The following is a 22,195-nucleotide window of genomic DNA, read 5'->3' as shown; positions in this document are numbered from 1 at the left end:
TAGAATAATAATGTCGATTCAATCAATTATTTTATTAAACCAGATACTAAAGCAAGAAATTCCATTTTCTTAATCCAAATACAGTAACATCCAAAAAAAAAAAAACTTCGAAGACAAAGTAGGAATCAAATTTTACATACAAATAATAAGTACAGTTCAAGCTGACGAGACAATCGTAACCAGTAAGAACTAAAGCAAAGTTATATCTGGCGTACGCACGGGGGCACACACATATACACACATACGCACAAACACTGGCGCGCTCATGTACAGAACACAACAGCACCTGATGAAAGCGGCCGAGAGCTACACTTTTGGTCTACGTAAACAAACATAAATGCATGAGCTCAGAAATACCTTAGCGCAGAGATTATCCAAGGCAAACATGTTCAGAAGTTTCAGAAGTGGAAATCATTTCTTAAAATAACTTAGGAGATATTTATATGCAGGACATAAGGCAACTTTACATTTAATAAAGATAAATATGTTTTACTGCATGTTAATTTGCATTATTCTGATAAACAATTTTATGCTCTCAAGAAAAATTATTGTCAAATTATTGGAAATCATTTTTTAAAATAACTTGAGATATCTAAATGCAGGACATAATGCAACTTTACATTTAAAAAAGATACATATGTTTTACTCCTTATCAACTTTCATTATCCTGATAAACAATTAGATATCAAAATAAAATCATTATCATATTTTTTCATGAAAAATCTAACCCTAATCCCATATAAATCAATAACAAATTTGATACGCGCCGTTTATCATTCTAAATCAAATAAAAAATTGAAGGTAAATACATGACTAGAGTGACTAAATTAGCACACCTGAAATCTTGCACCAGTGTTGAAGTATCAGCACCACGAGTTTGTAACCAGACTCCGTCCCCTAACAAGCGAGAGGGGGCGTTGCCGCTGCTATCTGTTACCACTGCAAAGGTATAACTGTCACCGTCAGCACATTTCAATACAGGTATGTGTTGAGACACGCAGCCTCGTTAGTCACTCTCTTAGCTCGGCTGTGATGACATTAGTGATATTCTTAAATAGTTCATTTTTGTTAGATTGTTTTTATAGTTAATGAATCTACACTGAAAAGTCATGTTCCTTTTAGGGCTACATGTAGTCATATATAATGGCTATCGACGTATTGTTTGCATAATTAACAGACGTAAAAAATATAGGGAGTTCAATTTGCTTTCACTTTTTTTAATGTGCTTCAAAATTTCTACTATTGTAGCCACGATAGTTAATTCCTAACAACCACTCGTCTATCATTTTGCTGCAAAAAGACAAAACTCTGGAGCTTAATGTCACGATTACAAATCTCATAGCTTTCCAGGATCTCTCTCTCTCTCTCTCTCTCTCTCTCTCTCTCTCTCTCTCTCTCTCTCAATGACGACACCGATACTAAATTTAGACATAACCTACGTCATACTCCTGGATCATATATATGCTAGAGTATTTCTATAGGATTATCAACTGTTACTTCTTCTTCCATAAATGTACAGCATTTCTAGGTCTTAACCAGCTCGTACGCACTCAACTATATACTTTATACTACCGGATATATCATTCACTACTAGAATAGTTTTTATTTTACTTACGTCACCTGCATTAATATACTGTTTTGAATGTATGTATACTGAAATCTTACGATTATTTTAATATGACCAACATGGGTTCTGTTATTACAAATGTTAATTTGTGAAATATTTTGTTCTGGTCCTAAATAGGGAAAACTATGACTAGACTCCAACATCCTCGGCCTTTATATAATGTTCTGTCTAGTTGCCCCTAACGCAGAGTTAAATAACCGTTTGGCAGGAGGTTATCTTAATCATATTGAAAAACTTTTGATAATTATTATTAAAGGGTCTTCCTATATACCACGCTTTTCAACCTGGAAGCAAAAGCACTTAACGCTAGCCTTCTCCATCTTCGATGGAAAGAGCCAACAGTATATCATTCTGTCCTTGGCCTAGATTCGAGCCTAAAATCTCTTACAAGAGACAAGTATCCAAAGAATACAAGCACATACTTAAAAATATGTGTATGTGTGTATATATATATATATATATATATATATATATATATATATATATATATATATATATATATATATATATATATATATTATATATATATATATATATATATATATACTATATATATATATATATATATATATATATATGCGTATGCGTCTGTGATTTTGTGCGTCTGCGTGTGTATCTAGGTGTGTTTGAAAAAAATAATAATAACAATCAGGTCACCTAAGTATTTCAATATTCTCTTATATCTGCCATAAAGATTCTGTACCATATCCACATAATGATACACTGCAACATTTTTTTGTGTGGGGAAGAGAGAACAGTAAATAATCAACCTGGAAAATGAGGCACCATCTAACCCGTGTGGCACAGAGAGGTCAGGACTCTTCTGTAATGTGTGAAGGTGAAGTATGCCTCAGCACATAAAAATTTTTTTTTTGCTGTAATCCAACCACACTTTCCCCGGATTAGTGAGAGCGCGCGTACACACAACTGCACACACATACATACGTACATACATACATACACACAGACACACACCCTTACATATATATATATATATATATATATACATATATATATACTATAAATATACTTACATATACTGTATATATATATATATATATATATATATATATATATATATATATATACTGTATACTATATATATTATATATATATATATATATATATATATATATATATATATATATACTGTATACTATATATACTTATATATACTGTATATATACTGTATATACATATATATTGTATATATTTATATGTATACATATATATATATATAGATAGATAGATAGATAGATATGTTGTGTGTGTAAAAGTGTGCATGTGCATTACTGTACACATATAGTGCATACTCACTACGAAGCTGTTTTACACACTCGAGAAATTTATAAACATCACTTTTACGAACACATGGAAGAAATATTCTATACAACAGAGACAAGAGATTATTATTATTATTATTATTATTATTATTATTATTATTATTATTGTTGTTGTTGTTATTATTATTGCATAAACAAGTGAATCATTGCATAAACAAACGAATCATTACCTAAACAAGTGAATCAGATTTCCTTTAATATTTTAAGCAAGTTTTCGAGTCCTTTTCCTTTACCGTTCGTCGGAAGTCGGACAATCAACCACCAAGTCGTATAACTCAACTTTTTTACCGGTTCTCAAATCTCATACTCGCGAGTTATTCGGGTCACAGAACTCAAGAGGTCAAAGGTGATTCTGTATGGTTTTCCAGGGTTCAAACTCGTGCTTTTGTTATCTTTGTTTTGTGAATTTGTTGTATATGTCATCAACAAAATAAGTTACATAAAAAAGAGAAATCTCGTGGCGGATAAAATTATGATTTTTAAAACCCAAGTTGATATAATATTGAGATCCGTAAAAGTAAGTAAGTAATTATTATTATTATTACTATTATTATTATTATTATTATTATCAATTGCTAAGCTTCAACCCTAGTTGGAAAAGCAGGATGCTATTAGCCCAGGGCCTCCAACAGGGAAAATAGCCCAGTGAGGAAAGGAAACAAGGAAAAATAAAACATTTCAAAAACAGTAACAACATTAAAATACCTCCTATATAAACTATAAAAACTTTAATGGGAAAATCGAGGAACAATGCATATCTACTGTATGCGGAAGGCATTACCCTTACCAAGGTATTACCCAATGGTTCTCGCGTGTATTGCTCGGGGCTACAGACAAGACATACTGCTACAGTACGGGTTTCTACCCGACCAGGTATGTTTCCAAGCAGCCGAGATGGCCCACCAGCATGGACAAAACCTATCGCCCCGATAGAACAAGAACGGTAAATATCTGACCCAGAGTCATATCTGTATTGACTCTGATCTGACCGGTGGAACATCGCGAGGGCATGAAATAACAGCTCTTCCTAAAATGGAGGTGATGGAAAGCCTTAGGAATGCATTATGAGAGAGAGAGAGAGAGAGAGAGAGAGAGAGAGAGAGAGAGAGAGATTCTAACCATGGAAATAAAAGGGTACCAAAGCGTAAATCATAATCCACTGGTAGAAATGGGGATAAAACTTACAATTGAATTTTGCGTTGCTATCTCAACTCTGGTGGTAAGTATAGCACAAGAGAGAGAGAGAGAGAGAGAGAGAGAGAGAGAGAAGAGAGAGAGAGAGAGAGAGAGAGAAGAGAGAGAGAGAGAGAGAATCAAACACATCCTGGCTAGACTAAATCGGGGCTTATATGGCCGAACAGTTCGTCGAACCCAGTTGTCGAACCTGCTTGCTAAACGGTTTCGAAAGAAGTGGAGTCAGTCACAAATACATAAGATTTGTGGGCCATGAATCTCCGCCCACAAAAATCAGGCGAGAACAGACTTTCTTCGAACCGTTCGACAACAACCAAAATACCCGGTTCACTACGTTCGAACATCATGTTAAACACTTGTCTGTCGAACTGCGCTCTTGAAACCTGTTCTCAGCTTTCTTTTCTACTCATATCAAGAGAAATCCGTCATCATACAAAATTTCAGTCACACACTGCACAAAATCGTGCATGAAAGTTTCTGTATCTTATTTTGTATAGATATCCTCAATTAGATATGCAAACCTACACATATGAATATGCAGCATTTAAATTAGTCTATATTTCTTGCAAGACAGCTAGCGTTTGTTAAAGTAAACTGATTAAAGTTGAGACACACATGCCGTAACATATATATATATATATATATATATATATATATATATATATATATATATATATATATATAGATAGATAGATAGATAGATAGATAGATTGATAGATAGATAGATAGATATATATATATTGATATAGATATATATATGTATATATGTATGTATGTATGTATATATATATATATATATATATATATATATATATATATATATATATATTAGTGAATCATTGTAAGAACCCACCTCCAAATTGAGAGAAACCCAATCTGGCCAACTAACCACCAGGTACATAATTCACTTCTTCTATCATCATGGGCATGATGGATTTGATTTGATTTGATTTGAAAATGAACGTAAGTCATATATATGAAAGTAATCATCATAAAAAAAATTGGCAATAACCTACAAAGATCTTATAAGACGATACAGAACACAAGAGAGTGTATTGGGTAGCTAACGTGAACACTCTCTCTATAAAGAGGCAAATTGGACGCGTGGAATGCTACAAGTCCCATTTTTTCTACAGGATGATAACTACGGTCATGAATCAATAGAGCTAAACTGGTTTAAAATCGTTTAACGACTTCTACCAATATACGAAGACCACATTACGTCACTAGGGATGTTTAAAGGTTTGAAGGCCACTCATGAATGGCAGAGGCAAGGGACAGTGACATTGCCCTATCAAGTAGGACAATGCCCTAGAGACTGACCATATATACATATCAGCGCCAAAGCCCCAACCCTAATCAAGCTAGGACCAAGGAGAGACAGGCAATGGCTGCTGATGACTCAGCAGATTAGGCTCCCCAAACCCCCCATCCTTAGCTCACAAGGATGGTGAGGTTGCAACAACCAAAGGAACTAACGAGTTTGAGCAGGACTCGAACCCCAGTCAGGCGATCACCAGTCAGGGACGTTACCACATAGGCCCCAACCCTAAAATGGGAGGGCGAGACCGGGATAGAACTCTTCAAATCAAAGTTAAGTACAGGAGAAGACCCGTTCCAGTGACGAATCCTTGCTACAAGCAAGGTATATAGAATAAACAAGGAAGTGACCCCTCAGTAACTTCATCGCTCATTATTCACTAGTGTACGCGACCCATCAAAAATGACGGCTAAATATTTAGATATATATGCACGCACACAAAAACACAAATTCAATCCTTCTTACCACCTCTTTTTTTTTTTTTTTTTTTTAACTACAACCCGTTGGTTCGGGAATTTGTGGGAGATTGTGGTTCCCGAGTGTAACTCTCGGGGTACTCGAGTGTGTATGTGTGTATATATATATATATATATATATATATATATATATAGAGAGAGAGAGAGAGAGAGAGAGAGAGAGAGAGAGAGAGAGAGAGAGAGAGAGAGAGAGAGAGAGAGACTCTTGCTCATTATTATTTTGGGGAGATTCCTTATTGTTGACAACATATGACATTTAATCTTACCCAACTGTGTGTATCGAAGTTCCATAATATCCATTTATCAGTCTGAAGAAAAATAAACTATTTTTCCTTGTCAAAATGATACGAATGAAAACTCTATGAAAAGTACACACAGATGTTCGTAGTGAAGTCAGTCAAATTAGCGTCGGAGGATATTATAACTAGACAGAAACTATCTAAAAAAACACCAGGCAGATAATGATGAAGATGATGATGATGACGTCTGTAATTTTGGCACTAGATGAAGATTTAGCTCAAATCAATGATGGTGAAGAAAATATTAACTTTGGCGCAAAAGGAAAAATAAAATAAAAACCGATCACACAAAAAAAAAAGCAACACTAAGATAAAGAAGAAGATGATAATCTCATCGCTAGAGGAAATCTCAGCTAAATATAAACAACGTCTGAAAATAACCAAGATAAAGCTGAAGATAACGTAGGTACTCATGGTGTTGGAGGAAAGGTTCCGAGTGGCGTACAAGGAGGAGGTTTTGGTTAATCCTAAAGAGGAGGGTCAGCGCACTTTTAAAATTGTGGGGTTCCTCAGTCCCACACACATGAAGTACCGACCGACAGAAACGACTGTCCCTTCTACCCACTCCTCCTCCCCTACATATCTCACCCTCCCCCCCACCCACCCCCAGGCTTCATCTTTGTACTCTTGCAAACATCAAACGAGGTTTGCAACTTCTAATTTGTTTGCAAGGGTCCGTTTGTTTACAACTCGCAAAAGGAACCTTTTCTTTTTATTCATTCTCACTCCCTTCACCCACCTCACGAAGGATCTCTCTCTCTCTCTCTCTCTCTCTCTCTCTCTCTCTCTCTCTCTCTCTCTCTCTCTCTCTCTCTCTCGTGTGCATACAGTACTTCAAAATTACTAAAATTCATTACTAATCGTGCACACATACAGTAGTGTTGAGATTCAAAGCCCCTATCTAATTACACAGTAGTTTTACTGCAATAGGCCTATTCTTTAATATCTAAAACCATAAAATCCTTTGAAATAAAAAAATTAAAACTTTACAAAGAATAACTAACCTTAATACCGTTATAGAAAATAATCCCAATAATCCCTAATCGAATTACCACACAATCCACCAAAAGAGATTATTATCAAATCATAAATAAATGCCAACTGCTGTATAAGGTATAAGAGCAGGATAACATTACAAGCGCCACTCGCTTCCTCGTGTGCTTGTGGGCGATCACTTGACTTGGCACAAGGATAGATTTCCAGGCTAATCCTCTAACACATAAAGGACGACGAAGGCTAATAATGTACAGTTCACTCATGCAAATGAAGGTATTGGTAGCTTAACATATTTTTGTTATTAAGTGTCTACCTTATATGTATATAAATAGACATGCAATTAGATTTAAGTACACGTAAACACGCTCCTGCCCAAATATGAATATATCTATTATAAACACAAACACACAATATATATATATATATATATATATATATATATATATATAATATATATATATATATATATATATATATATATCATCTCTTACACCTATTAACGCAAAAGGCCTCGGTTAGATTTCACCAGTCGTCTCTATCATGTAAGCCTGGGTCTCCCAACACTTCTAGTGCCTAGTGGAGCCAAGCTGAACGTTTGGTGAACTAATCTCTCTGAGAGAGAGAGAGAGAGAGAGAGAGAGAGAGAGAGAGAGAGAGAGAGAGATGTTCTAATTACTTCCGCCTTAAAATGCAGTTAGATACTTGATTTCCCTCGTAAGAATCTGAGGTTCAATAACCGACAATTTCATCTACACTTCCACTCCGCAATGATTATTACTTTAGTGGGCATACCGTGAGAAATTCTGAACATGCGGTCATGATGGATTGTTCCTGAACAAACGGGATTCTGGTGCTTATATATACAGTATGTATATATATATATATATATATATATATATATATATATATATATAGAGAGAGAGAGAGAGAGAGAGAGAGAGAGAGGAGAGAGAGAGAGAGAGAGAGAGAGAGAGTGAGAGATGGCTAATCATGCTACATTTTCGACAGAACCAAACATATGTTTGCATATACGAATGATACGATACGTTATTTCCCATTGTTAACTCTCTCTCTCTCTCTCTCTCTCTCTCTCTCTCTCTCTCTCTCTCTCTCTCTCTCTCTCTCTCTCTCTCTCTCTAATAAATATGTTCTCATGTTCTAATGTTCTAGTGTGAAAACCGAAATGTTGAAATTCTGAGTAAATATAAAACAACTGAGGTACAGTTCTCTTTACAGTAGACCTCTATTTCATAACGATACATTACAGAGATGTGCATAATAATAATAGCTAACAGACCTATGATGATACACGAATTAATAATCAGTCAATAAAAAAGAAAAGCGGCTAATGGCATTTGAACTAGACCACCGTTATGCGTATTACTATTAGCGCATATCAATCAAGACCAAACCCTCAAACGGATTGAGAAAACCAGACTTCATCCAAAGTTATGCGCAAGCTGACAGACTCCGAAACTAATTGGGTACATATCACAGGCGGACAGGAAGTAGCAACCGATTTGGTAGGCGTGTGGGTGTGTGCGAGTTGGGGGTTACCTAAGCGTAGGCGGTGGCTACCAGAGATAGTGGGTGGAGTGCTGACAAAGGGCAGACAGGAACTGGCAAACCTATGGTCTAGTAAACTAGATGGGTTGAGCCGCCCATCAGTAGCAAATTAAGGGGACACAATACTGAACTGGGTGGCAATTTTTTCATGCAAATTGCATCCGGCTCTCCACAACTACGCGGACTCGAGTTTTCCCTCTGAAAGCATGTAGGTCACCTGCGCTCATGATACAGAATTCTACAAAGAAATCATTTCAATGAAAGACTTCCATTAAAACATCAACATACTGTGAGACACGTAGTAATTTCAATAATAATAATGATCTTAATAAATTCAATAATATTAATAATTTTAACAATTTTAATAACTACATAATTCATTCCATCTTCATTATTATTATTATTATTATTATTATTATTATTATTATTATTTGCTAAGCTACAACCCTAGTTGGAAAAGCAGCATGCTATAAGCCCAGGAACCCCAACAGGGAAAATAACCCGGTGAGGAAAGGAAACATGGAAAAATAAAATATCTTAAAAACGGTAACAATATTAAAATAAATATTTAATTTATAAACTATAAAAATAAAAAAAAACAAGAAGAGAAATTAGAAATAATAGTGTGCCCGAGTGTACCCTCAAACAAGAGAACTCTAACTCAAGCCAGTGGAAGACCATGGTACAGAGGCTATGGCACTACCCAACACTAGAGAAAGATGGTTTGATTTTGGAGTGTCCTCCTAGAAGAGCTGCTTACCATAGCTAAAGAATCTCTTCAAACCTTATCTAGAGGAAAGTAGCCACTGAACAATTACAGTGCAGTAGTTAACCCCTTGAGAAAAGAAGAATTGTTTGGTAATATCGGTGTTGCCAGGTGTATGGGGACAGAGGAGAATCTGTAAAGAAGATGCCAGACTATTCGATATATGTGTAGGTAAAGGTAAAGTGAACCGTATCCAGAGAGAAAGATCCAATGTAGTACTGTCTGGCCAGTCAAAGTACCCCATAACTCTCTACATGTACATCTTTTGATGCGCATCGAAATGCAATCGTTAAAAATGTGTTTCCCATATTTTTGGTCACGTTTCCATAATGGTCTAGTCCTAAAAATGTTTAAAGGCAGTTCATGAACGGCAAACGCAAGGGACAGTGATATTGCCCTAGGCAACAGGACAATGCCCTAGAGATTGACCATAATTTACACATAAGCACACAAGCCCCCTGTCCACACAAGCTAAAACCAGGGATGGCAAGGCAATGGCTACTGATGACTCAACAGAAAGACCTATTGACTCCCCCAAACACACAACCCCACCCTTAGCTCACAAGGATGGTGAGGTTGTAGACACTACAAGAAACATTAGAAGCTGAACAGGCATCGAACCCCGGTCCGAAGATCACCAAGCAGTAACGTTTCCAACAGATGTTTAATAATTTCGATTTTTCTAATCGACGGAATATTACATCGTGTCAAACCATTTTATTTAAAAACTCAACTTAATAAAGAACAAACTCCTCTTCTTCATGTTGTGAAGTTCACTTCTGGTATCGTAAAAAAATATTAATGATTCCCGTTCTGCATTTGCCAAGAGTGGCCAAAACTATCTTGGTTGGTAGGTTGAAGCTAAGGGTCCACACCAACCCTGTATACCACAAAATACCCATGCTGCCATAAGACCAACTTTGACATAAACCAACTACCGATCGACCTCAGTAATGAATATATCTAACCTTACCTAGAATGCATCATAACACCATCCACTTCCACATCTTTAAAATTACCTAAACAATCTCCCTTACACACTTTAATAATTTACTTTAGTGAATTTCTATCAATGTCTTAACAATGTCATAATATCAAGCCTAAGAAGAACAATAGTAACGCACATCTTTTTACGTTCTACATTTAAATATAAATTATTTAACTATAAAGAAATATATAATTATATTAATATCGAGTACAAAACCAATACGACTGAATTATTAAAACTAGCATTTCATTTCAATGTTTCCGTCTTATTTGTAGTTTAGTTACTCTAAATCATTTCCTACACATTTCTAACATTAAATTCTAATCTAAGACTCCCCATTACACGATATCAAATTGTATAGCATAAAATAACGTATCCTCTCGTCTATGCCATGCAGAGGACCATTCACTTACAAGGAGCAGGAAAATTACAAATTCCTACTAATACATAGGCCTACACAAAATGCAGAGGTAGCCTACCACCAATTCTTACTCATTTGATATCAACATAAATAAGCTAATGTCAATAATTGATTAGTTACAAAGCTCAAAAAGTGTGGTTATAAAATCATTCACAAAAGAAAGGAGGCTGATACTCACGGAAAGCAAAACTTTTCCAGCAAAACATGTCAATAGGCCTATGCCTCAAGCACTGGGGTCGCTTTCAAGGGCAAGTTGTCTTCATATCTACATTAGATTTTCATTAACCTGTTCTACATCAACAAGTTCATTTCCGCAAGCACATTAATTTAATAAAATGATATCCAAACGAGCCTTTCTGTCACAAAAGGCCAGGTAGCGATTTCAAAAGCGAGCAGACGACACCAAGATCGCGTCCCGCCACCAACTGAAGTTCCGCAACTCAGTCGTGTTGTGGTACACATGCCGGTGTGGGGGTTGCCAACTGTTAATTACCGTTCATGTTCAAGTCGTTTATGAGCTATTAAATGAACAATTCTTAACATCGAAGTAGTTAGAAATCTTTCGAAATTTTATAGCACATTACGGTATCAAAACAAAACCACACAACAGAGAATAACGGTTAATTTTGATGGATATAAAATAACCCACGATAACTGACACTTCATAGTAGTGGTACACCTATGGGATTAGCTACGGGCCATAGGTAATTAGACATCGAAGTCATGCCGGCATACCATACGTGACGCATATGTCTGTGAAGGTATGCACAGGTATGTCGTAGAACTCAGCATTACAGTAAAGTCATGACCATTTTTTTTTCTTTTTAATTTCCAAGATCTTTTCCTACGAAACGAAAATACTTGTAATATGGAAGATGCCTCATATGTTAATCCGATATTAACGAGAGGGAGTTACTTGTTTTTTTCTCCGGGGGTTACCCCTAGTTAGTGAAAATTATTTGATGGTTACACACACACACACACGTGTGTGTATATATATACATATATATAATTTATATATATATATATATATATATATATACGTATATATATATAAATATATATATATATATATATATATATATATATATATATATATATATATATATATACGTATATATATATATATATATATATATATATATATATATATAAACACACACACACACATGTATATATATATATATATATATATATATATATATATCTAAATATATATATATATATATATATATATATATATATATATATATATATATATATATATATATATATATATATATACATATTACTAACTAAGTTACAAACCTAGTCGGAAAAACAGGATGCTATAAGCCCGAGGGCTCCTACAGGGAAAATAGCCCAGTGAGGAAATGAAATAAAGAAATAAATAAACGATATGAGAAATAATGAACAATTAAAATAAAATATTTTAAAAACAGTAACAACATCAAAACATATTTCATATCTAAATTATAAAAAGACTCATGTCAGCCTGTTCAACATGAAAACATTTGCTGCAAGTTTGAACTTTTGAAGTTCTACCGATTCAACTAGGCCTACCCGATTGGGAAGATCAGTCCACAACTTGGTCACAGCTGGAATAAAACTTCTAGAATACTGTGTAGTATTGAGCCTCATGATGGAGAAGGCCTGACTATTAGAATTAACTGCATGGCTAGTATTACGAACAGGATAGAATTGTCCAGGGAGATCTGAATGTAAAGGATGATCAGAATTATGAAAATCTTAGACAACATGCATAACGAATTAATTGAACGACGGTGCCAGAGATTAAAATCTAGATCATAAAAGATCAGATAAGAAATCTAATAGACCGTAAGTTCCTGTCCAACAAATTAAGATGAGAATCAGCAGCTGAAGACCAGACAGGAGAACAATACTCAAAACAAGGTAGAATGAAAGAATTAAAACACCTCTTCAGAATAGATTGATCGCCGAAAATTTGAGACTTTCTCAATAAGCCAATTTTTGTGCAATTGAAGAAGACACAGATCTAATGTGTTTTTCAAAAGTAAATTTGCTGTCCAGAATCACATTTAAAATTTTAAGGGTCATAAAGTTATAAAAAACATTATCAATGCTGAGATGCAGATGTAGAGGAGTCACTGTCCTTGACCTACTTACAATCATACTTTGAGTTTTATTAAGATTCAACTTCATGCCCCATACACTGATTTTACCTAGATCTCTATTAAGGGATTCATCAACCCAAGATCTACATTCAGGAGATGGAATTGATGCAAAGAGTGTAGCATCATCTGCATATGCAACAAGCTTGTTTTCTAGGCCAAACCAAATACCTAACAACAACAACGCTTTGCGATCTATTACTTAAAAATTTAATAATAATGCTAAGAAACGACCCACCCACTCCCAAATGTTTGAGTTTGTAAGCAAAGGCCTCATGATTAACACGGTCAAAGGCAGCACTAAAATCAAGGCCAATCATACGAATTTCCTAACCACAATCAAAGGATCTCTGTAGCTTGGATAGTAATAATAATAATAATAATAATAATAATAATAATAATAATAATAATACAGCATTGGAGATTGTAAGAAGGGCACCACATGCTCCCAGGCCTTTACGAAAAGCAAATTGCAAATTAGGGAACAGATGATTACCTTTACCAAACCTAGAAAGACGTTTTGCCAAAAGCCGTTCAAAACCTTAAGAAAATATGGAAGTTATGGAAACTGGGCGGTAATAAGTTGGACTTGAGCTACCACAAACACATTTACATAGTGGAGTAACATTAATAATTCTCCAACAAGTGTTAAAAGCTCATCTTCTTGCTAACTTGCGCAAAATAACTGATAACTTTGGAGATAAGAAATCTGCAGTCTTTATAAAAACAAAGGAAAAATACCATTTTGGTCTACACCTCCATAAGCATCAAGGTCCATCAAGCGAGCTTAAATGTGAATGGGTATACAGATAATATCGTCCGTGCAGAAATACTGAATGAAAATTCCATATAAACCAAATATCCTGCTTGTGTATTTACATATTTCAATCATCAGAGGAAAAAATAATATCAACTTAAGTTTTATAACATCATTTTAGTCTTAAAGCGTACCCTGATCCCACTATTTACTACCTGGCTCTTGAACGACAACAAAAATAAATAAGAAACAAAAAAACCCCCCGGAAATACTAAATTCAAAATCCCACTAACGTCACGCAGAAAAAAACATCAAAAGAACATAACACGTTTGCGTTGTGCAAAAAAGCTACACGAAAACTTTCTTTGGGGAGATTTAAGTAAACACATTACACTGGACGGGTTGTTGACAAACAGCGCCACGTTTTTAAGCAAAAAAAAAAATAAAGCATAAGTTATGGTTAACTCGTAGTCCATTTTAAGATTATAAACATATGCACATGTATATATATATATATATATATATATATATATATATATACAGTATATATATATATATATATATATATATATATATATATTTATATATACAGTATATATATATATATATATATATATATATATATATATATATATATACAGTATATATATATGTATATATAGATATATATATATATATATATATATATATATATATATATATATATATATATACTGTATATATACACATATATATATATATATATATATATATATATATACTGTATGTATATATATATATATATATATATATATACTGTATGTATATATATATATATATATATATACATATATATATACTGTATGTATATATATATATTATATATATATATACATATATATATACTGTATATATATATATATATATATATATATATATATATATATATATATATATATATATACTGTATATATATATATATATATATATATATATATTTATATTTATATATATATATATATATATATATATATATATACTGTATATACATATATATGTAAGCCGTTGATAGCTCACTGCAGACCAAATGCCTCAGACATGTCCCTCCATTCACGTCTATTTATGGTCTTTCTATGTCAGTCTGTACCCGGAAATATTTAGTTCGTCAATACATCGTCCTCTCTTCCTTCATAAAAAAGAAAGGGAATATAGAACCTGATCTTTACGCTACTTTCTTGATAAGTGATAATACCATTACTCCAATATTAAGAAGTTTGCTTCAAAATTAAATGTAAACCTAAGATTCGTGTAACCATTTCATGCAAGTGTGAGTACTAATATGAAAATTATGATAAACTATGGTAAATCTGATAGATAGAACAAAATAGCAAGGCATTCTTAGCCATATAAATGTGATTTTTACATGGCCACATTGAAATAAAATGTTTGCAGTTATTACAATCAGGTAGAAAATCTATCAGAGAGAGAGAGAGAGAGAGAGAGAGAGAGAGAGAGAGAGAGAGAGAGAGAGAGAGAGAGAGAGAGAGGAGTTAAATATCAAAGACGAGTCTATCGAGAGAGAGAGAGAGAGAGAGAGAGAGAGAGAGAGAGAGAGAGAGAGAGAGAGAGAGAGAGAGAGTTAAATATCAAAGACGAGGTAGGCCGTAGCAGTGCAAATTTTTGAGGACTAATAAAATATACTACTTATTATATATATGAATGTTTTATCAAAATTAAATATAACAAAAATATCGGAAGAAAATCGCGTAAGATTATTCTGACTCAAAAATAGACTGAAAAAAAGTGCATTTGAAAAATGAAATTTTAATCAAATAAAAAGAAATATATACTATCAAGGGAAATCTATAGATTATCTAATAGGCTAAGCTATAAGTGCTAGTCGATAATAGAATCGCGCGTGCGTATGTGTGTGTATGCGCTTGTGTGTATGTACAGTATGCAAGTGTGGCGCTTAAAATTCGTGAAACAATAACTTTGTTGCATATGTTTTTCACTTACACTTCAAATTAGCAGGATCATATTTGATTAAGAACTGAAAAAATACAAAAAATACGAATAACAAAATAGTTTAGAAAATTTGGCAGTAATGTCTTTTATTGTAATTTCTGAGATATTATCTTTATTTTCTCAAGTATTTTCAAACCAAACTTAATGTTGCTTTTTTTTTTTTTTTTTTTTGTGAACTCTAACTCGGTCGTTCATTTACTGCCTCTACAGGCAGTACATAGATTATCATTATTTAATCTATTCAGGGTTATACATGCATATGCAGTACATACAATTTAAAGGATACATGTATTCATTGTACACAAACTATGTGAAGTAGAGTAAAATCTAAAAATGCCCTTCACTTTTATAGCCAATTAACCTTGGTTAATGATTAGATATTCAGTTAATATAAACTAATACGTATTTGACAAAAGAAAATCAAGATGCATAGTTTCAATATGAATTTTCTTTATCATGAACACTCATCATTTAATACGCGAGTATACTACACAAATAAATTATAGCAAGATATATGAAGATTAAACAATTTTCCATGAGACCAATAGTAAAATACATAAATGAGTAATATAAATTATTATTAAAGAGAAGTTTCTTTCTATTCGAAAGATATTAGAACCACTGTTTCTATATCCCATATGAGCAACAATGTGAAAATCCCCAACCAGAAGGTTGTTTTAAACTTGCTAATGAATCGATAATGAGGTTAAGTTCTTTCTTACCTTTAAAGATCTGTTGGCACTCTGGACGCCCTGGTCCGAATCGGAGACGGAGTTGGGGTTGGTGAGGGAGATCCAGAAAAACAACCCGAAGAGCTGCCTGATGATCCAAAGGAGCAACTGGACGATGCACAAGAGGGTGTTGGTGATGGTGGTGATCTAGTGGTTGCTGAGGGTCCTGGTCTTGCGTATCCTGACACCGAGGATGCCGGGACAATGATCTTCTTAACTGTCATCCTAGGTGACATAGATTTCGTGTGAGTGTTGAGGAGGATTCGGTGTTTGGAATAACTTTCACCTTGAGTCATCAAAATATTAACAGAGTTACCCTTACGGTTTGGTAACGTTTTCTGTGAATTCGAATTTTCTTCGTTTTCTTTGTTGTCGTTTTTATGGGTAGCTTTACCATTCGCAATAGATGGAGCTGCTTGGAATGATGGTTTCGAACTTTGGTTAAAATGAGATCCATTAATACCTAAGTTGTTGCGAATATCACTGTTGTTGGCCAACGGCTTAAAATGCTGATTAGTATGTTTATGATAATCAGTTTGACCAGAATTATTAACTGTAGACTTAGCAGTGGCACCAATATCTGTATGATGGTCTTTCTGTAGCACTGTAACTGAACTGCGTTTGGGGTACGTATAGCTTTTTATAATATCCACTGAATTTGGCTGGTCACTTTTACTAATTTTTGGGGTCAAATCCGAGGTAAACTGAGATCGCTCTATACCTGAAGCATCAGCTTGATTATTTTGAACCAAAGTGCTGATTGGCCTATAAGGTGAAAAGGAATGAGTGTTGTTGCCATCCATAGGATTTTCTATTAATTGATTGTGGGTTGGAATAGTAGTTACGGGACTTCTCATATGACTAAGAATCAAACCAGGGCTCTTCAAGTAAGGACTGCTGTTAACTGATCGTCCCGCTGTCCTCTGTCGAATTGTGGCTCTGTCGAGCGATTTAGCCCTTCCAAAGGTAAATGCTTTCGATCTCTCTGATGGAGCTCTATCCATCTGAATGCTTGTTGATGGACTGTCTTGCGGAGGCAATTCTTCTGTTGAAGTTAGTGACTTTACCCGAGGTAGTGGCAATGGACTTTGGAATGATGTTGGACGTAAGTTTCTCAGTTCGACCATTGGAGTAGGCGTACTGTTTTCTTGAGTTTTCCCAGCATGACCTTTATTCTCTTGCTGGTGTTTTTGGGTTTGCACATCAGAATGTTTAAGGTTTTGCCGTTCCTGTATTTTTGTCGGATCTTCTAATTTAGAATTCATTCTATTATTATCTGTGGGGTCAAATGGTGTCTTTGGAGAAATTACGTTCTGTGCCTGGACTGCAGAGGAATCGCATTTGCTTGATTGTGAGTCAGATAAAGAATCGATTAATTTCGGGGAAGATATGGATCTAGGTGGACCATGTGTGTGGTACCGTAATGAAAATTTGGCATCCTGTTGGTCTGCAGTCAACTGAGATTCAATTCTATAGTCAGAGGGCGAGACCTTTCGTTCGGGAGGTTTACTAAATGTAGCATAAAGTGAAGCACTTGGAGATAAAATGCTGGACCCATTTACAGAGTGATTGCTGGCTAAGGGTGTTGGACTTTGGTTTTCGTCTTTGAGATTGTGGTGTGATGTATGTGGAACTCTCGAAGTGACATCACTTGTGCCTTTAATCACTTGAGATACATCAAAGCGTTTGTAACCCGCCGTCTGTGGTCTTGTTGAATATTCTGGTGACTTGATCACGGGTCTTTTCATTGGAAAGTTTGAATCACTACTGTATTCTGCAAAGTTTGGGGGTATGTTAGATGCCAAACTCACTCTACTGGCAAAGTTACCATTTAAGCTATCAAGATCGGTGGGTCGAGAGTGCTTGGCACGCACGGACGTACAGTCCACAAGTGTCACAGCATCAGGGACTTCGGGTTTTGGTACGCTGAACGAGTCAATATACTCGACTTTCCTCTGGTTGCTTGGCGCGTCTATGGAATAAATTCGGGCCACTGTTTTAATGCACTGAGGGGTGGCCTGCATGCGCCGTTCTTCCCGCCATTTTCTGATATCCTCTAACTGGGAGTCATCCATGTTGAAATGAACTCGTTTCTCTGACAGAGAATTCCTCTTCTTTCTCTCTTTGGCCAGAGAGTTTAGCCTTGGTTCAGATTTATGCCGTCCTCCCATCCCACGCAAAGCTTCTCTGTTACATTCTTCATATGGTACTCTGAAGAACTCCTCGCGCAACTGCGCTTTCTTCTTCTGTGTTTCCTCCCAAGCTTCCCGTCCCGACACTTCAGGTGGTTTAGAATTTTCCACTCTTTTAACTCTGAAGCGTGGAGAGTTAGCCTTGGATATCCTTCTTATAGCATCCGAATCAATATTTACAGGCGTCCCTTTATTTTGATACTGATTCACCTGATTGTTCTGGGTTAATTTACTGTTAATGGTATCTTGAACATGGTTTTCTGGGCTTCTAGAAAATGTGGTATCTTGATGTGGTTGAGTCATTGGCTCTTGTTTATCCCTTGAAGATTTAGGTGATTTCTCATGGTATTTCAAACTAGGAGTCTCTTGTATATGGCTTTCTTCTTTGCTGATAACTGTCCTTGGCTCAATTTGATTTATCATTTCTTGTATGTCAGGTATAACTGAGGACACATTTGTTTCATGTTTACGAATGCAATTTTCTTGAGTATCATTTCCAGTTTTGCCTGGAGTAGCTATCTGCTGAAATTGAAGATTCTTTACTTGGGCATCTGAAAATATTTTTTCCTGATGTCGGTCTTTTCGGCTTTCATGGGTACCAGTAGAAAGATTACTTATTCTAAAAGGATTTTCACGGTCTGTTATGATGTCCCCATTTTTCTTGGAATTTTTATTATTAGAGGAAATTAGAAGATCATCTCTTGTACCATCAGAAGCCTCATGTTTGAGAAAAGTCTTCGGCTTACAACCTTGTTTCTCAGCATCGAAATGCTGTTCTATCACAGACGTTGGTATCTTATAACTTTCATTCTCTGAACTGATGAGATCACCGAAAGTCTGCGTGAATGTGGCACCATCACTATTTTTATACACAATTTTCCTCACAACCGGGATGGGTGCGAAGTCGTAAGTTCCTCCCGGCCCGTGGAGCGGGAAACATCGACCCATTACAACCTCAATTTTTTCTGGACCGGGGGCATTGTCTGTAAACACCAATTTGTTCGGGTCCAGGACCCCATTTTGCCCCATGTCGAACCGGTTAACCATTGTGTTAATTTGCCTGCAGCCACAGGATTGTGCTAACAATGGACAAACAAATTAAATAACACCTGCTAGGTAGTCAAATGTCTGAGTCATCCATGACTAGCTAAAAACAGAATTTTCAGACGGTATTGGTCAACACACACTAAAAATATCAATAATTTTTATACTAGTGATGCTAAACTCAACTTTTCAATTCTTAAAGCAATTTCCAGCACAAACGAAGTGAAAGGCACATCACAGAATAGGTCAATCTTCGTCGTTTCTTCTGCAATTAAGACAAACAGACCACTGGAGATTTTTCGCTGAACCGCAACGCCTTGTTGTCCAGGACCGGTAAACAGCTACTCGGGAAAGTGCAGCCTCCCACGCGCTCAAGTGATCTGTAGGTGAGAGAGAGAGAGAGAAAAGTTGGTGAAACTTTATCCTCAAAGCTGAAAGTATAAATTTCTCTAAGGCTAAAAAGGGGGTCAACTACAAAGTCAGATTGTATTGAATTGATATGATGATAATAATAATAATAATAATAATAATAATAATAATAATAATAATAATAATTGATTTCTAATCCAAAGGTAACTAAATGTATTAGAAAAAATAAAGAGAGACAATGGTATAAACATATTAGATAAAATAAAGATCGTAATTCTAATAATAATAATAATAATAATAATAATAATAATAATAATAATAATAATAATAATAGGTAAGAAATGCAGAATCCTACATCTTACCAAAACAAAAGAAGAATATTATTAAATCTAGTTTTGATAATATGTTTTACCAATTTTGGTTGAATTGAGATTAACTCTTGATTATATGTTTCGTAACTGAAAAAAAACAACGAATCTATCCCGAAGTTTCCTAATGATATTTTACTCATTAAAAAGCAAATGTTGATACTGATTCAGCAAAGATGTTTTTAAAGACATAAATATAACTTTTTTTTTTTTTAACGTAGGTTAACGTATACTGAACAGGCTGACATAAGTCTCTGTTTATAGTTTATATATCAAAGATTATTTGAGAGATCTATTTTGATGCTACTGTTCTTGAAATATCTTATAGTAATGGTTCATTACTTATCTCATAGTTTACTTATTTCTTTATTTCCTTCCTTCACTGGGCTATTTTTCCATGTTGGAGCCCTTGAGCTTATAGCATCCTGCTTTTCCAACTACGGGTTTAGCTTAGTTAATAATAATAATAATAATAATAATAATAATAATAATAATAATAATAATAATAATAATAATGATAATAGTAGCCATTATCTACACAATTAATATAACTACCAAGTTTTACATTATACAGATAAAGATACTTTTTACATTCGCAAAAAAAAAAATCAAAATTGCAACATGAAATCCCTCTAAAAGAGCTGGAAAATAATGCAACCTCCCAACCTACCTAAATAGGAAACGGAAACCGCTAAAAAAGAAATATGAGTACCTAAGTCTGGTTGATATAAATGATTAAGAGAAAATGCCATTATTCCGTCAAATCAAATTATCCACAACGTTATCATTACGTTATATTACGTATAATTCCGTTCTGGGATTTTTACATCTGACAAACTTTCTCCTTAATTATCTTCTCTGGCTATAAATAGTCAACTCTTATATCTGCAGGTTCACAGCAGTGGCTGACTTTTTTTGCTGTTAAATGTGCTTCCTTCCCTCTCTTCTTCCCGTTTCCTTCGCCTTCACTACAGAATACTAGCTTATTGTAGAACACTAGCTTACTGTAGATACCTAGCTTATTGTAGAAAAATAGCTTATTGCAGAACGCTAGCTTACTGTAGAACACTAGCTTATTGTAGAAAGCTAGTTTACTGTAGAACACTAGCTTACTGTAGAATACTAGCTTATTGTAGAACACTAGGTTATTGTAAAACACTAGCTTACTGTAGAACACTAGCTTACTGTAGAACACTAGCTTACTGCAGAATACTAGCTTACTGTAGAACACTAGCTTACTGTAGAACACTAGCTTACTGTAGAACACCAGCTTACTGTAGAACACTAGCTTACTGTAAAACACTAGCTTATTGTAGAAAGCTAGTTTACTGTAGAACACTAGCTTACTGTAGAACACTAGCTTCCTGTAAAACACTAGCTTACTGTAGAACACTAGCTTACTGTAGAATACTAGCTTATTGTAGAACACTAGGTTATTGTAAAACACTAGCTTACTGTAGAACACTAGCTTACTGTAGAACACTAGCTTACTGTAAAACACTAGCTTATTGTAGTCTTATATTCTAAAGCAACTTACTGTAGTCTTAACTTCTAACGCTGCTTACTGCAATCTTACA

At 34.7% G+C, this 22,195-nt stretch overlaps 2 protein-coding genes across 2 annotated transcripts in view; both read right to left on the bottom strand.

Moving 5' to 3' along the window:
- LOC137642456 (uncharacterized) overlaps positions 1–11,425 on the bottom strand; it is a 67,846-nt gene extending 56,421 nt beyond the window's left edge. The window contains exon 1 of the mRNA XM_068375027.1: positions 11,176–11,425. The gene's annotated coding sequence lies outside the window, so the exon portion shown is untranslated. The remainder of the gene's footprint in view (positions 1–11,175) is intronic.
- A 4,496-nt stretch (positions 11,426–15,921) lies between these two features.
- Positions 15,922–20,257, bottom strand: LOC137642455 (uncharacterized). Its single transcript, XM_068375025.1, has 2 exons — positions 16,637–20,257; positions 15,922–15,939 (listed from the first exon to the last, which is right to left on the bottom strand). Exon 1 carries the CDS (start codon positions 19,882–19,884, stop codon positions 16,639–16,641), a length of 3,246 nt encoding a protein of 1,081 aa, XP_068231126.1. The 5' UTR covers positions 19,885–20,257; the 3' UTR covers positions 15,922–15,939; positions 16,637–16,638.
- Positions 20,258–22,195: the final 1,938 nt, after the last annotated feature.

The sequence above is a fragment of the Palaemon carinicauda genome, chromosome 6, assembly GCF_036898095.1.
Source record: "Palaemon carinicauda isolate YSFRI2023 chromosome 6, ASM3689809v2, whole genome shotgun sequence".
NCBI lineage: Eukaryota > Metazoa > Arthropoda > Malacostraca > Decapoda > Palaemonidae > Palaemon > Palaemon carinicauda.
The sequence above is the reverse complement of the archived record's forward strand: the minus strand, read 5'-3'. Positions and strand labels throughout refer to the sequence as shown.